Source organism: Gallinula chloropus (assembly GCF_964237585.1).
Source record: "Gallinula chloropus genome assembly, chromosome: 5".
In the NCBI taxonomy this organism is placed as follows: Eukaryota; Metazoa; Chordata; class Aves; order Gruiformes; family Rallidae; genus Gallinula; species Gallinula chloropus.
This window is the reverse complement of record NC_140090.1, coordinates 61,899,429-61,917,006: the sequence shown is the minus strand read 5'-3', so window position 1 is coordinate 61,917,006 and position 17,578 is coordinate 61,899,429. Positions and strand designations below refer to the sequence as shown.

Sequence of the window (17,578 nt, the reverse complement as noted above, 5' to 3'; positions counted from 1 at the left end):
TCTGTGCCACTGGCAGGAATGAGGTAGAGAAATCAGGAGTGCAGTTAAGCCTGGGAAGAAAGGAGGGGTGGGGGAAAGATGTTTTTAAGATTTGGCTTTATTTCTTGTTGCTTGACTTTGATTTAATTGGTAATAAGTTAATTTTCCTGAGTCTGTTTTACCTATGATAGTAATTGGTGAGTGGTGTCTCCCTATCCTGATCTTGACCCACGAGCCTTTCATCATATTTCTTCTCCCCTGTCCAGCTGAGGAGGTGGGGTGACAGAGTGCCTTTGGTGGGCATCTGGCCTTTAGCCAGGGTCAACCCACCACACTGGCACAGCTCATTCTCTTGGGAACAGCCAGGGTGACTTCCAGGCCATCAGAAACCCTGCTGGGTTCAAGGAAATAGCAGTATGTGGGAAGGAGGTAAGAGAGGTCCATGGTCTAGTGTTTACCCAGTGTCCCATGGGGGTCTGTAAATTCAAGAGGGGAGAAAGCTCCTATATAGCAAGGGTTAAGATATAGCTGCTAGGAATGTTCCCATCAGGGCAGTTTTCCACTGACAGCAAATAAATAAATACATACTGGCATGATGGATCCTGACAAAAGTCTAGACAGGAAAATATTGCTACAACCATAAGATATTTCAGCTGATTTCAGAAACATTTATCCAAACTAAACCATTAAGAGCTGTTTAGCTCTTAAAAAAAAAAAAAACCAAAAAAAATTCCTGGGTCTGAATATGTCACAGAAGCTAGTGCAAGCCCTATGACAGCTTTTCTGGGATTGGCATTACTGAAAGTTGTTAGCCTTAAATGTGCTCACCCTATATTGGCCTAGAGATGCTTCTTAACTCATACCGTGCAAGTCCAGATGTAGTATGGGGGAGACACAACCTCCCAAGTCTCTTGCAGTCTGCTGCTTTATTAAGCTCTACTGTGTGTGGGGTGTGGCTGTGTTTGTTGATTGAATTTTCTTGGGTTTTGTCATTAATAAGCTTTTTTTTTTTTTGAGGAAGGGAGGTAGAGAAGGTTTGTGTAGTTTCCAGACTCCTGGTGTTCCAGATCAGTAGAGCTAAAAAGAGTCAGTAATAATGAGCTGCTTATTCTGTTACAGCAGAACTCACTGCATCTCAGTGGAGTTTTATGCTGAGAAATTACCTGTTTGTAATTTGCATGTTGTGTTGATGCCAGAGGCCAAAATGTTAGTTGGGAAGGGTGTGTGTGGAGAGAAGTGGTGGAAAAATTACAATGAGCTTTTGTCAACAGGGTTAAATGAAGGGCTCTGCACAAAGGAAGCCTCATTTATTGAGCAACTTGATCTCTCCCTGTCAGATCATTTGTGAAAAAACAGGTTGAGTCATGTCTGAGGGTGTAGCCCTGTGGAATTTGTAGATAAGAATGACTTATACCTGTGTGTTCCCAGCACAAAGAGGCCAGTTACGTTCTGCAGCTTCCAGAGGGAATAAGCCTCCTGGGAAGTACAGTTATTCTAATTTTCTTGTGGTAAGTTTACTGGAAAGAACCTGTCTTTCTTTCTCTTCTCCCTCTATCCCCTTTCAAATCTCAGTTTCCTGAACTGTGAGGTATGATGTTTGCTTTTTTCACCAGCAGACCCAGGTATCACTACTGAGACTGCAATGGCGTGGTGGAAGGCCTGGGTAAGTAAAAGTAATACTGAAGTAAGACACCTTGATTTATAAGTTGCTTCAGGCACTGTGTGGGAATGAAATGTTTCCTTTTAAAAATCAGACCTATTTACTGATTTTTCTGACTATAAAATAGTTTTCAGCACTTCCATAAAGCTTGATTAAGAATGGTATTAGCACGATTACAAGCTTTAAGAAGAGCAGGATCTCCCTGGTCCTTCAGCTGAGGGTGGTGCAGAGTGTGTTTGCGTGCCTTTCTGTATGGGCAGACAGCAAAGTAAAACAGCTGAGGTCTCCATCAGGACTGAAAGTGGCCGACTCATCTGCTCCCTTCTCTTTTAGCAGTGAGTTCAGGGCACTGGCCTGTCCCCATTTTGGTCCCCAGTTGTGTTGGCAGGCTGTGGTCACAGAGGGACATGTGGTCAAACCTCATTGTCTTTTAGTGGGTTTTTAATATCACAATGACAATGTGGACTTGGACACCCTGTCTGTTTTCTAGGAGCCAGAAATGCTGTGTACTTTCTCTTTTAAATTCCTGTGGCTTTGGGAGGAGTGCGGGGGGTGCCTGTGGTGTGTGCTGAGGCAGCCTCCAGGGTACAGCTCAGGACAGGCAGGAGGTAGCTGTGGTGCTGTGTGTAGCTCTGTTGCATTGATGGCAGCTCTCCCATTAGCCTGTGTGGAAAGACAGATTCACTCTCGGACTTCGTCTCCAGATACCTATAAGGCAATGCCTAGAAGAAACCTGCTGGAGACATGTGATGGAGAAATACTGGTAAAGAAGTCTTCTTTCCCAGCCCGATCCATTTGCCCAGCACCCATTGCCAGTAGTACCCAGGCTTTCTCTTGATTGCTTTTGTGTCATCTTTGGAAAGATTTGTCTCCCCCTCCTGCCTTGTTGTGAAGACAGCTTTATGTTTCTGTGAGCTGAGTAAGGGGCTTCTGCTGCCATGTGCCAGCAAAGGTGCCTGTGAAGCCTGGAAGGGTTTTCTTCCCTCAGGTGCAGTACATCGCCAAGGAGTGGAAACCACTTCACATGGACGTTGTTCAGGTTCTTAGTTACAATTTTGCAACCGAAGGTTGTGAACTGGAGAAATAAAACCAAAATACCTTGGGGATTAGGGAATACCAGGCTAATTCCTACTTTCTTTCAGATAGGCGGCTTTACTGATCTCAGTGTATCGTGATTGTGGTTTGGGGTTTTTTTTCCCCAGAAAGATTAAAATTATAATCTTCCTTTCTGCTGATTTCCCTCTGGCTCCCTATTTTCTTTTGGGAGTTTAGAACAGTAAAACAGACTTTGCAAAGCTTGGAATAGGTCTGACTTTAATTTTCCCTTTTCTGCTGATCTGTTGCTCACACCCCACATCCTGAAGTTGGAAATGTTTTGAAAGCTAAGAGAAAAGGAGAGGAGCCCTTCAAAGCTCCAGCAATCTCTCATCAGATGGTGTTGTAGGGGTTGGAGGCATGAGAAGAAGATGAGAGGGCAAAGGAAGGATGATAGAAGACTGGTTTGGTTTTCCAAACCTTTAAAAAAAAAATGTTCAAAAGCAAACAATGAAAAAATGTGAAACATTTCAGAAACATCCTTAGGGGAAGAAAACAAAACAATAACCCCACCTGTCCTCAAATTCCAGCTTTTCAATAAACTACTGTTTAGGTTTGAAAATATTTTGGTAGGAAAACTTTTAATTCCATTCCACTTCATTTATAGGTAAAACTTTTCAGTAAGGTATGCTGATTCCATTGCTTTTGTGCAAGTTATTCATCTTCACATGAGCACTACACGACTACTTTAAGTGGTTTCAGTTACGCCATTCTAGGATCAATTTGTTTGGGAACAAGACCAAACCGAACAGGGTTACTCTGGAAACCTGTTGTTATTGTACCTGTGCTGGAACAATTAAATACATGGAGAATGAGGTGTACCAGTGAGTCACAAGTGGGCTGCAAATATTTCTTGGAATTAGTATTAAAAACCCCACAAGCAATTGCTTAAGTTGTTTCCACTGCCTCCAAGTGGAAGCTTAGCTTTGCACTCCCACTTTGAGTCACCACGCACAGGTCCAGAGTGGTTCTTTTACATGAGCCTTTGTATGTAGCTAGAAAAAAATCAGATGGTTGAGCGTAACCTCCTTTCCAGGGCAGTTGTGATGGTGCTGGCAGTAAAGGAGCACTTGCAATAGTCTTAGCAGCTCAGCTAAACCTCCTGTTTCAGACTGATGACAAACCTTCTGGGATGGCAGTTCTATGCAGTGTGTTTTGTGCAGTGACATCTTCACCACAGCATTAAGTTTGCTGGTCAGTAGTCATTGGGACTCAAAGCTGCATCTAGTGAGAAGTTTCCTGCTGATATGTTTGGCTCTGCACCTGCTCTCTGCTGGGTGTCCCAAGAGCGTGTCTCTGCAAACTGAAGACCTCTTCTGGATCTTCCCGATTGCCTCTTTCTTACTTGTCATGGCTTGGCATGCAAGCATGTGCTGGCTGCTCTATGTACTGGTAAAGCACTTCACAAGGACACCCTGAGCTTTGTGTAGCACAGTGTAGATATTCTGAGAATCACAGAATCACCTGGGTTGGAAGAGACTGTTTAGATTAAGTCCAACCACAGCCTAACCCTGACGAGTCCACCTCTAGGATCATGTCCTTAAGCACTTCATCTACATGCCTTTTTAAATACCTCCAGGGATGGCAACTCCACCACCTCCCTGGACAGCCTATTCCAATGCTTGACAAGCCTTTCAGTAAAGAAATTCTTCCTGACATCTAACCTAAATTTCTGCTGGTGAAATTTTAAGCCGTTTCCTCTCATCCTATTGCTTGTCACCTGAGAGAAGAGACCAACTCCAACATCTCTGCAACTGCCTTGCAGGTAGCTATAGAGGGTGATAAGGTCTCCCTTCAGCCTCCTTTTCTTAAGGCTAAAAAGCCCCAGCTCCCTCAGCTGTTCCTCATAGGACTTGTGCTCAAGACCCTTCACCAGCTTTGTTGCCCTTCTCTGGATACGTCCCAGCATCTCAACATCCTTCCTGTAGCAAGGGGCCCAAAACTGAATGCAGTACTCAAGATGTGGCCTCACCAGAGCTGAGTGCAAACAGAACTATCACTTCCCTACTCCTGCTGGTTACACTATTCCTGGTAACAGCCCAGGATGCCGTTGGCCTTCTTGGTCACCTGGACACACTACTAGCTCATGTTCAGGCTGTCAACTAACACCCCCAGGTTCTTCTCCTCCAGGGAGCTCTCCAGCCACTCTGCCCCAAGCCTGTAACATTGCCTGGGGTTATTGTGATCAAAGTGTAGGACCTGGCTCTTGGCCATTTGAACCCTGTAAAGTTAGCCTCTGCTTCAGCTGTGGCACTAGGTTAGACCTTGCATTTGTTGGTAGGCACTCCTGAGCACACAGCCATCCATCTTCTAGCCTCTCATTGAAAGTCAGGAATGCAGGTCCTGAAGGGAATTTCCACAAGCTCTTCTACCAGGCAGGGATCACTTGAAGGCAATCCTTTCTCTTGGGAAGGACTTGGATAAGACTCAAGAAGAGGGGTAGATTCCACCTTATCACAGGAGGTAAGAGCAGAAGTGATTTGTACTGTAGCAGAAGGCTGCTGGGTGGCACTTAGTGGTCTGTGTTAAGCAAGTCAGGTGAGACTACCATAGTGGTTCCTTCTGGTCTGCTTACTCTGATAGGAAGGTGCCTTTTATCTGACTCTGAAATTGCTCCCATTGGAAAAATCCATGAAGTCTGATATCATTAGTTCAATATTAGCCATACCCTTGCAAGTAAATTTATGACAATATAGTAGTTTTCTGCTGCTAATGAAGAGAAATTTATGTTCATTATTGGAATATAGTGGTGATGACTCTGATGAGCCAGTCATGTAATCCTCTGCTGATAGGACCTTATTGTTAGAGATGAGTCAGTATGTTTAAGCCAGTCCCTTGACTAACAGCTTTTGTTGAATTCAAGTTCTTAGGCCTGGGTTCTGATTGATGGCCCTGCTACCTTCTGGTGACTGGAATAAGTCTCAGGGTGTCTTTCTGCCCTGGGAGTCTGGCACTGGCAGTGCCTTAGGGGAGAACATCAAACCTGCACTTCTCCAAATAGATCTATGTCTCATAGCCCACATCCTTCCAGAAGAGACTTCCTTCTTGACATCAGATATGCACAAGTAAAGCAGCAGGACAATAAAGCTGCTGTCTAGAAAAATGGTCTGTAAGAGCATGACTGTTCCATGAAGTCAAACTTAGCCAAAGACTACACTGTATGAAACAACTGGGAAATTGAGTTCCTAATAGCAGTATAATATGACAGCATACATGTTATAAAGTATGATACTTAACAGGTGAATAAACAAGTTTAGCCTACTAAGCTTTTTCTGCCAGGCTGCCTGCATTTAGTGACTGTTGCAGTGCTGTCAGTCACACTTTGCACTTCATGTTTCTGCCAGGACCCAAAGAAGTAGTTTGAGGCTGGAAAGCTGTGCTCTCTTCAGAGCTCTCCTGAGACACCTTGAACAAACTCTTCCACTCCTCTGTGCCTTCCCCGTGTGTAGGCAATGAATAAGTTTAATTTACTTTTATTTATGCTTCAGCTGATGAAAAGCAGTGATTGAAAGTTCTGTATTTTTCTTCTTTCAGAGTGAGGCAGAGGGCAAGTCTGTGACAGGTGCTTTAAACTTTGACCCCACGCCTGATGCTCAGATTCTATACAAAGCCATGAAAGGGCTCGGTGAGTTAACTCTAATGACATATGTGAAGTCAGTGTTGTGCTTATAATTCCTCAGCTGAAAGCCATTCCTTAAGAAAATTGCAGCCAAGCATACCACTCTTTTTTTAATATGGAAAAATTAAGTTTCCTTGATACATACTTAAACTTCTACATTATGCAGACAGTGAACTATGGAAGGTTGTCTGAATACTTGAATTAGGATTTTGGGCTAGTCTCAACAACTTCTGTGCATGCTTTTTATGGCTTATTGTTGCTCTCCACAGGAACAGATGAACAAGCTATAATTGATGTCCTAACCAAGAGGAGCAATATGCAGCGTCAGCAGATTGCCAAATCCTTCAAAGGACAGTTTGGAAAGGTTATCCCAAAACAAAGCCATATTTGGTCACTGTTTCACTGTATATATGGTGTAGTAAAGGAGTGTGCAGTTCATCCTGCAAGCATGGGGTAAACAAAAGTAGAAGGGGATCTGCCATGCAAAAACCTAAGAAAGGGAAGCAAATGCAGGGGGAGGCAAGCATGAGGCAATAAATAGAGTGATTGCATCCCACTAAAACAGTGTGAGTCATGCCTATAGAAAACTGCATTATGGTGAAAGGAAAGCTTGACAGCTATGTTCAGACAGTGTGCCTGATTCTGCAGAAGTCCTGGGTTTATATGCAAGCTTTGGTAATCAGCTCTGCCTAAAGCTACCTCCCTTGCTCAATTCAAGGCCGTCAGCTGCCTGGTTCTGCTCACTGAGAAAGGCAGAGTGGAGGAAGGTTTTAATTTTACTCTTCCCTACCCTGACGCAAAATTAATTAGCACCTGGGAGAGGCTTCAGTAATGCAACAACAGGGAATGTAGAAGGACTTGGACAAATCCCATTTTGAAGTTGGATGCCTTTTCCTGTCCCAGGACCTTGTTAAACAAACTGTCAACACAGTGCTTCATCATTGAGATTATGGGGATGGAAACAGCACTGGGCAATAAAAATATCCTGTGAAGCTTTTTATTTAACCATGTGATATATGTTTAACAGGATTTGATTGAAAGCCTGAAGTCTGAACTGAGTGGTGACTTTGAGAGGCTCATGGTGGCTCTCATGTACTCCCCATTCAAGTATGATGCCAAGGAGCTCTATGATGCCATGAAGGTAAGCAAATTGCATACTTCTATTTAAGTAGCAGCACAGATACTGTGCTAATTTTCTGTAACTGTGCTTATTAATGCAAATAGTAATAAAGGTACTGTTACACAATTACATTTGTTATTAGCCATAACCTTTGAAAAATAGTTAATTGTACTTTTGATGTATATTCGGGGGAGTGGGGGGAAGCTGCTTTAATATTAAGGGCTGTATGAAAATTCCTGTAAATATAAATCTCGTAGAGCCTGGGGAAAGCAACAGCAAAACTAACTCAGCTTTGGCAAGGAATGAAGATCCACAGATGACAGCTATCAGTCAACCATCACTTTGCTGCTTTCTCCAGTGCCTATTGTGAACACAGTGACACAAAGATACTGCTCCTATGCCTCACCTGAGAGGTGAAACCTTTAGGAAATCAATGAATGATGGTGTGAGGGCCAAGCTGGGGTTGGCTGTGATCTTACTTATTGATAGACTATCTTTTCAAGCTTCAGATGCAGCGATATGTATTCAAATGGTATAAAGATGCACTGACTGCGCAAGCCCCGAACAGTCTGCCACCACAGGTCCAGAAATGAATTGCAAAAGTGCAGGATTACATAAAATCATCCTTTATGAGTTAGACACCTCAGTAAAAGAAACCATGTTCAAACCAAATGTGCTTTGTGTTCCCAGCTTTCATCCCCCCTGTTTCTCACAGCTCAGCACACAGCCTAACACTGTGTTGCCATCAGACTCCTCGCTTGATCGTACTTCTCTAGCAGTACATTGTGCTCCATGACTAAGACACCTTTCTCCACCTTTATTTCTCCACTATGTTTTCTATTAAAGGGTGTGGGAACAAGTGATGGTGTTATCATAGAGATCCTGGCATCCCGGACAAAAGCGCAGATCAAAGAGATAATCAAGGCTTACAAAGAAGGTAAAGTGCCTGGGGCTCTGATTCGTGGCTGCCTGATTGCACAGCAAGAACTGTGTTACCAACTAGTACTATTAGTAGGAAAATGGGATTTTTAAAAGCAAGAAGCTGCAACCTAACTCTCCTTTCAGCCTGGCAAACAGAACATGGCTTTGCCGAGAGAATTTGAAAATCCCTCTCTAACTCACCATCCAGCTAGAGGAAAAGGTCAACAAAACACAAATTCCATTTAGATTGGTCACAAAGGCTATTGTCAGAAGGGAAATAAAACTATAGCGATGTGGTTGGGTTTTTTTTCCTTCCCATATATGGGAAATTTATCAAATGAATTTGTAAATATTTGATATATCTTTGGTCCCCTAAACTGTATCTGTGAAGTTAGCATTGGTTTGTACTTGGACATCAGTGGAGCTGACTCAGACATGGATGCTGATCTAGGTATCACTCATCTTACCCTGGGTTTTCCCCTAGTGATCGTGACTAGTGTCAGGCTACAGTGTGTCCTTGGGTGACTAGTGATACCCTGACAGTATCACCCAAATAACAAATCCTTCTCTTGCCCTTCTCTTTCCCATGGGTAGAATATGGTTCTGATCTGGAAGAGGACATAAAATCGGAAACAAGTGGCTACTTCGAGCAGATTCTGGTTTGCCTTCTTCAGGTAATTCTAGAGAAGAGAAATTAGGGTTTAGAGATCTTAATGTTTTTTTCTTCCTTTTTGGTAAAGATGTGAAATAGAAGATGCAATGCAGTCATGATCATCAGATAAACTACTGACAAACAGGTCACTTGGACTGGATCTCTGTGTTTTAGCTTCAGTGTATCTGAAGCAGGGAACTGTTCTTACCTCAGCAGCAGTAAGAGAGCTGGGAACTTTCAGTCAGCTCTGCTGCCCAGAGACACCTCATTTCAGTGAAGAGTTCACTTGTGCTTTCTGAAACATTACTGCTTGAGTAGTCTGCAGAACTAGGTTTATGAGAAGGAGGATTGATCTTGAATGTGTGCTGAGATTCTTCTTATGGAAGACACTTCATGCGACAAAATAGTTACCTTTCTTCTCCATCTCGTAGGGTGAAAGGGACAATGCCACTCTCTACGTGGACACAGCACTGGCTCTTCAGGATGCAGAGGTATTCTCAAATGCCTGTGGTATGCCTGCACCCCACCTGTCTTGAACTTCAGAGTGTTACAATGGGCAGCAGCATGCTGGTTAGCAGAGGGTTAGAGTCACAAGAGTTTGGGGAGAGGGGCTTTTGCAAGCAGAAGCAATTTGGGGTTCTTCAATTTTGCTTTCACTGCTGAGCCTTGCTGTTCTAAAGAGGAGTGATGAGAGCTGGGCTTGGGCTTAGCTGCTTTTGATACATGAAAGTATGTGAGTGCGGTGGAGGGAGACAGCAAAGAATAGGGAAGAAAACTCAAAAGCATTGTTGGCTGCTGCAGCTGCTGCAGGAGGGATGGAAAGGGTGGGCATAGTGGCTGTTCCAGTTTGACCAGAAGACACAGTCAAAGGTTTTCATAGTCTACCATTCTAAGATAGTCTGGTTCGCACTGTTTTAGGTTACTACACGCACATTTACCCTAGTAGTGCCTTAAGCCAAACTATGTTCTTTTACCAGCTACGTGGACATGACCTCTCTCTAACAATTGTGTGTTGAATTACAGACTCTCTTTGCTGCTGGGGAGAAGATACAGGGCACTGACGAGATACAGTTCATCACCATCCTGTGCACAAGGAGCGCCACACACTTGCTGAAAGGTATGGAGCCAAGCACCCACTCCCAAACCTCTGAAGTGAGAAATCACTCTAGCCAAAAAGAAGAGGCAGGACTAGAGATGACACAGATGAGTGGTGAGAAATAAGCACCTGAGTTTGTCTTCTAATCTTTGGGCACTCAGTGACCAAAAACCTGGAGCAACTTTTGTGAAAATTCATGAAGACTTAGTGCTGCTGAAAATCAAGCCAGTTATGTAGGAGTCCTTACACAGTGGTAATGAGTGGATAATATAGCTGTTTTTATAAACCCGAGGAGAGAGGGAATGTCCCTTCCAAGCCAGGTAGGAGCATGCAGTGGATAGATCCATGACTCCTTGGATGCAACTTCCTCTTGGGAGGGAAAAAAAAAAATTGCTGACAATGTAGCTGGTTATTTTCAGTGCTGAAGAATCATAGGGTGTGCCTTGCACTTCTGCCCCAGCTTCTTCTGAGGGGGTATCAGAAGCTGCTGGGAGGAAAAATGCTTCACCCAGCTCCAGCTAAGGGAGCCCTCAGCTCCCCACTGCCCTGCCAAGCAGAAACCTAGGCTTGTCAAGACTTTTGTGGCAGTCCAAGCCACTGACTAACAACAGATTTGGTTATGTAAGCTGCACCTAAGCATACCAAATACTGTTTAAATAAGTTGGACCTAAATTTATAAATTATTTGGTGATATATTAGGCATGCCTAAGATCTTTTGAGACTGTTTTCCAGGCACTGCAGGCCAGCTCCCCCTTGTGTTTTCACGTTTACTCTCCCAGGATCACTTAGAAAACAAACAAGAAAGTGGTCTCTAGTCCTTGGATGTGTCTGACTTTAAAAACTGAACTTTGCGTGCTTGTTGTCAGGACCCAACCAATCTTTGAGACCCACTCTGTCACCAAGCAAGTAAATCTGTGATTTCCTATGTATTAAGACAGCCTGGAAATGTTCATCTTGAATACTTGAGTGTAATTGTTACAACTAATTTGTTGGGGTTTTTTTAATATGTAGTATCATCCCAAGTTGAGAAGATTGTATCTGTCTGTCTATTCTGTGACATTGCTCTTCATCAAAATATCTGATTGTTAATGTCAATTGTAATCCTATCTGCGATGTTGTGTGAACTCCAGTAAGGTGTTCATTGCTTTAATTAGCAGTTTTAATACTTTGCTAGTTTAAAAGCTTGGAATCAGAACTGAGGTCTGTAATTCTGACCCCTGGAGTACCAAGAGCATATAATGGGAACAACTGTATTACTGAGCTTTTGTTAATTTCGGAATTTAAATACCTTGGAATCTGCACCTATGCCTTGCTTATCTTTACTGAGTTGTTTTTTTATTGTGGGTGAAATAAGTTTTTCCAAGGTCTTGTCATGTTTATATTTAAGAAGTCCAAGGGCCATCAGCAGCCTAGTCCTAGATTCAGTTTGAATTTATTTTGGGTCCTGAAGCTAGTCACATCAGCAAACGCAAGACCAAATGATAACATTGTGGCTGTCCTGTTGCCTGCTTCATTTCTGTGGTTGAAAACTGTGATGATGAAGGGTCAGCTTTCCAAAGGAATATGGGGTGTCTGAGCTTGCATTTCTCAAATGTAGGCAGAGCACTAAGCCCTGTGGATGGGTTTGGGTTTTGTAGCATCCATTTTTGTAACTAATTTCTGGACCTGACTAAAGCTTACTGAAGTTGGTGCAAATGTGGCTGTTGCTTTAGCAGGATATGTGTTTTCATGTTGCCAAACAAGCAATAAATGTAATATTGGATAATATTGGATAAAAAGTGCCTGAGCAGTTGCTTGGTTAAAAATCGAAGTGCTTTGTGTTTCAAACAGTGTTTGAAGAATACCAGAAACTTGCCGGTAAGACCATAGAGGATTCTATCAAGAGTGAAACTGGTGGTTCACTAGAAGATGCCATGCTGGCTATTGGTAAGAGTGGCTACATTTCCCTTCCTTTTGTCTGAAACAATTAACTTTTCTCTTGCAGCAGTTGACTGTTATGTGATGGATCTGCTTTATAAAGATATAGGGTAGGAAGTAGAAGGTCCTTCTTAAATAAAAAAACCTTAGATCCCAGGGGCACATTGAATTAATGGAAAGCATGTGGAATCTTTGTTACCTGCTGCTCTGGACTGGATTGATTCTTAATGAGCTTTCTGTATACCTAGTGAAATGCACAAGGAATGTCCATTGCTACTTTGCAGAGAGGCTGTACCATGCTTTAGAGGTAAGACTCTTTATTGTAACGTACTTGTTTTCATACTGAACTTAATTTGCAACCTGGCTTCCACCAATTACAATTAGAAGAGCCAGGGTTTTTGTGAAATTTGCCTAGTACTATTCTTGCAAGTAATAGCAGAATCCCTTCAAACACATTGAGTAGAAAAGTACTCTTTAAACTTGAGATAACAAGGTAGTATGGCTTTTGTGACTTATGAGTCTGCAAGGAGACCAGTCCCACCTTCTGAGACATGGATCTTTGCATCTTCTGGAAGATGATTTTCTAGGAGGTTGATCAGGGTGGAATTTTGCCCATAATGTTAACTTTGTGACTGAACCACACTATTTCCTTTCTAGGAAGCAATTCTCTCAATGGCAGTAGAAAAATTAAAGAGTTCCAAATGGGGACGCATAAAGATTCTGCAGATTTTTTTACATATAACACTTGACTTATATGTAAAAAAAAAAAAAAAGTAACCCTTCCCAACTTTGTGGAAAGCTGAGATGACTGATTATTTTTATCAATGTGATCTTATCTTTCCCATGAGTGATTAATGATATTGATTGAAGCCAAGGATCATATAGATAATGCTGCAGAAGGACTGTATGTATATAGAGTGCCAATTTCCAACTCCGTAGCATGTTTGATTTTTGTATTTCACACGTACAAAGGCTTGTAGCACACACCTGTAGAGAGCCTGTGGTATTGACATTGGCCCTTGGGAAGAGGTGGGGGTTGACCCTACAGAAAGAAGCGGGTGTGCTGAAGACCATGTTTTAAGCGATGCTTAAAGGTCACTCTTGTTCTTGGACCAGTTTGCAACATCTTATCCCTTGAACAATCACTAACATCACAGACTGATATATCTGTTATTCCAGGGGGCTGGCACCAGTGATGGAACTCTTATAAGAGTGATTGTTTCTCGAAGTGAAGTGGACTTAAATCTCATAAAGGCTGAATTCAAGCGTATTGCAGGAAAGACTCTTTCCAGCATGATTCTGGTAGGCAGCATCTTGATACAATGTTTATTAATAACCACATACTTTCCCAGCCTGTCCAGCACAGTGGGATACTTCCATGGTTATTTTCAATTAAAATGTAATTTCTGCAAAGATCACAACTCTCCTTCATTAGGCCTATTAAACATCATCCCCTTCAGACCTGTTTTCCTGAAAGGTGAGTCAGATTATATGATCTGTAGGTGACTTGAGTGAACACAAAACTGAGGAGTGATTCTTCCAGGCTTTTTATGGACCAGACACTGTATCTGTGTACTTCCTGATCCCCTAGTTAAATCTAGATTGATTCCATCTTCCCTGTTATACCTTTCCCATACTACTGTGCCATTTTCTCTTCTGTCTGATTTATACCAGATGAAGCACAAGTCTATATACTGTGGTGAGATAGGTTTAGGAACTGAACCATGTCAAAGGTTCTTGTAGTTTCTGGGGTTTGTCTCAGCTTTGAGTGAATGACCCTCCCCTCGCAAAAGGCTGTGCTTTCTGTTAGGGTTGAACTGCTGGGTTTTACTGTTCGTTGCAAGGACTCTGGGACATTCCTCTCTGTGCAAATGGCACAAATGTCCTGTCCTTACCTGTCCTCATGGGAAATCTAATTCTGTAACGAAGGCCCTTTCTTCTAATTGACACAGTCAGTATCTGTCAGGTTGATTAATGATCAGTCTTCAAGGGTCTGTACAGAATATTCGGGGAAGTGGAACTGGCTTCACACCTGTCGTCACAAAACATTCAGAATTCGCAAAACTTTAATCTAGTGATATTCTCCATAGTGTTTCTCTAGATCCAAATGACCATATTTTTGCCCTTTTAAAAAAAAAGTCTTGTGTCAGGGCTAACTATTCTGTGCTTTCTCTTCCTGTGGGGGAGAGAACGATAACACACATACCCAGGGACATAAAAACTGAACACAACAGGCTTGGTTGCTCTCATCCATGCTGACTTTGTGCTGCTCTGTGGGATGGAGCCCTGATCAATTGCTCACCTGAATTCCAAAGAAAAGAATTGCACTTGATAAATGTTATTTCAGGTGGCAGCTTGCAAGCCCCAATTGTCCATTTGCTTTTGATGGCATGTCAGCTGGTAATAACTGCTGAAGACTGGCTTGCTCTTCCCAAAATCTTTTTCCTGTATGGGCATATTCCATGGACTGACAAAGTCAGCACTCTGAGCATGCAGGCAAAGGAACTTCCATGCTCACCTTTTTTTTTTTATTATTGTTTTTCTCCTGTCAGGATGATACCAGTGGCGATTACAAGACAGCCTTGCTGAATCTCTGCGGCAGTGACTGACTGTAAGATGTTGAAATGGTTACAGTGAAGAAAATTAACAGTGAATAAGGATCTGAAAACGTACATGTAGAAATTCTTTCCATTGATACAAATAGAGGGGAAAAAAATCAAATTAATGGTTAGGATTTCCAAAACTCTCTGAAGAATCTGGATGCTTATTATACAGTAAAAACTATTCACTTCCCTAACAGTTTTTCAAACACAAGTGGAAATGTACTTTTTTGTTTCTATTCTGCTCTGTGCAATTTCCCTTCTCACGTAACACGCTGTGAAAGGAGGGCACTTAGATGTGAAATTAAAGACCTTTTTTTGAACCCTCTGCGGCTGTTTTGTAATTCTGAAAATTCCTACAAAGCTTGGACTGTCCTCAAACCTTGTTAACTTCTAGGACAAGCTGGTACAGCATCAACCATTTGATGCTAGCAGGGTGGGTCTGGAAGGAGTCCTAGATATTGGTGGGGCTTTAGGGTGTGAGTCAGAATGGAGAATTCAGTTGAATAGGAGGGGGAGGGGACTGGTTTAGCAGCCTTATCTGCATAACTTTAGTGAGGGCTCCCCAAGGAGCAGGGAATGGCAGAGACAAACTGCCTGTAAGCATGTGAAAGTTGAAAGCTGTGTCTCTGATTCCTTCCTTGTTAATGCGAGTGTCTGCAGGGGTAGGGGAGACCAGCAAATTGTGATATGACATAAATTAGACTGTGGGGAAAATCAAAACTGGCCTGAATTACTTGATTTTGGTGAATGTAGCATATCCCGCTCTTGGAAGCAGACCTGTTTCTAATCCTAGTTTTGTAGTAACTTCACAGAGGTTAGTTGACTGCCTTGGAAGTTGCCCCCACCTCCATGACTGCACTTACCACTTGCTGAGTGAGACCCTCGTATTTGAGCAATGATACAGAGTAGGAATGAAACACTTTGACATGCTTAGATCTGCCTTGACCAATACTTCTCTGTGCTGCTCCCCCCAAGCTTAAGGCAACTCATTTAAATGTGACATGACAAAAAGACTTGGTATTCAGAGTGGTAGCTTTTCTGGCAGAGTGAAGAAGTGGTTCTGCCCTTGGACTGCAGAAATGAACAGGATCTGGTGCAGTTCAAAAAGGCTTAGGGAGTCCAGGATCCAGTCCTGGGGTCAGGGTGTCTGCAACCCTCAGGTGAACATGATGATGATGCTTTAAGTGTTTGTGTTTTTCAGTAATAACCTGATTTCTCACCTGGACTAAAAGTGAGTTGGAGATACATCTCGAGATTGAGCATCAAGGGGGATCTGGGCAAGCTCCAGCCACCAAAGAACAGGGAATCATATCTCCAGTTCCCTGGACAGACGACCAGCTTGATTTTTCAGGGAGCCGTTTGTCCTTGCCATTGATGCTCACCCTTCCCCTGGTTTTGAAGAACAGGTTCAGGCGCTGATTTCTAGCGAGAAGTGTGCAAGGGCCTGGCTGGGGTGTCTGCCTCGGAGAAAGTCGGGCTTACACTACCCTCTTGTGGGTAACAGACTGTGTGCAGCCCGGCCGGCGGGACCACGGCGGGGAGCTCACGGACCCACGCGGGACCCCAGACCTGTCCGCCGAAGAGGGGCAGGTGAGCGAGCATCCCGGTCACCCCCTGCCGCCCCGAGTAGTGCCCAAAGGGCCATAGGGCAGGACCCTGGCAGGAGCAATGCAGAACGGGCATGGGGGGTGGTGTGTGTGGGGGTGTGAGATTTGGTCTCCTTTTAAGTGACCCTCCCAGCTGTTTTAAAATCTGTAACGAAGGCTGCCTTTGCTGGCAGCTATCCCCTTCGTGACTCTCACCCTGCAGTCCCTTAGTGCAGCTAAGATCCTCTGCAGAATGCTCTCCTCTGACCAGCTCTGTGTGATGAGGTTTTAGTGAAAGTATAAGCCATTCATCCCCATGTGTGGGGTATGATTTTTGGAAAGGCCAAATGGGAATTTGTAACTGCCTTAGCAGAGTGCACAAATTACACCCACCTTATTTCCCGTATTTCCTGAGGCTGGACAAGCTGCAAGTTCCAGTTTTGAAGGACTTAAAAGCTGACTAGAAAAGCCTAAAGAAAGTCCAGCTCTTCCAAGTTATTTTAGTTCAGAGTTGTCTGTTGATTTCACCACAACTTTTGTGCTTATGTCATCTCAGAGGTCCTGTTGTTGTTATCAGGTTATTCAGGTCAGAGGTTGGCTTTTCCTGTTGGCCTGTGCTTAGCACAGTGGGTTAGGACGAGAGCTGTTTCAGTGTGATTGTGGTCCCAATTTATTAATAACAGCTTGGAACATGTAAGGTGAATTACCAGTAGGCTCATAGAAGCTCAGTAGTAAAGCTGCGAAGGTGGAACAACTAAGGGAAGCTGATTTTATCACCATAATTGCTGGGAAACAAAACAATTGTAAAACATCAATAAAGATTTAATTACATATTGATTGCTGCTAAAATGTTCCCTGGGTGAACAGGTGCTTTAATAAAGCGGAATCAATTCCTAAGCTGTTCTAACCAGTCTTTTCCAAATGCAAATATTGACTTAGGGCCTTTCTATTCATTCACAGCTTAATTAACATGATTTTATTGCACCAAAATCAAGATAAAAGCTCGGAAAGGAAAAAGTAACAGAGGCAATGTAAAAAACACTCGGGACTGGTGAAGGCCGCCTGCTGCCTCTGTGCCAGCCTTTTTCCACCTCCTGTGCTGCAGGAAGATCTCTGTGTGTGGAGTCTCCAGAGACTGCACTAATCCTACCTTGCTTGTCCCTCCCTGGGTCATTGCTCTATGTCTTCGAATTCAGTGCACACACAGCAGGAGGGGTGCTAACCAGCAGTGTGGTAAGGTGTAGGTACTTTTGCTCTCTGCTCAACTCACACCCAGGTATAAGTAGCAATAGTTGACTCCAACTACTAGATCTGTTTCTGACACCTGAAA

The 17,578-nt window shown here is 43.2% G+C and overlaps 1 protein-coding gene across 1 annotated transcript; it reads left to right on the top strand.

Moving 5' to 3' along the window:
• Positions 1-1,621: 1,621 nt before the first annotated feature.
• On the top strand, positions 1,622-14,668 carry LOC311192421 (annexin A8-like; the record flags this gene model as incomplete). The annotated part of the gene is made up of 12 exons (XM_084264890.1): positions 1,622-1,642; positions 6,269-6,359; positions 6,623-6,717; positions 7,381-7,494; positions 8,320-8,410; positions 8,989-9,068; positions 9,478-9,537; positions 10,070-10,163; positions 11,973-12,068; positions 12,308-12,366; positions 13,239-13,361; positions 14,612-14,668. The coding sequence occupies 12 exons, from the start codon at positions 1,622-1,624 to the stop codon at positions 14,666-14,668; spliced, it is 981 nt and encodes a 326-aa protein (XP_084121016.1).
• Positions 14,669-17,578: the final 2,910 nt, after the last annotated feature.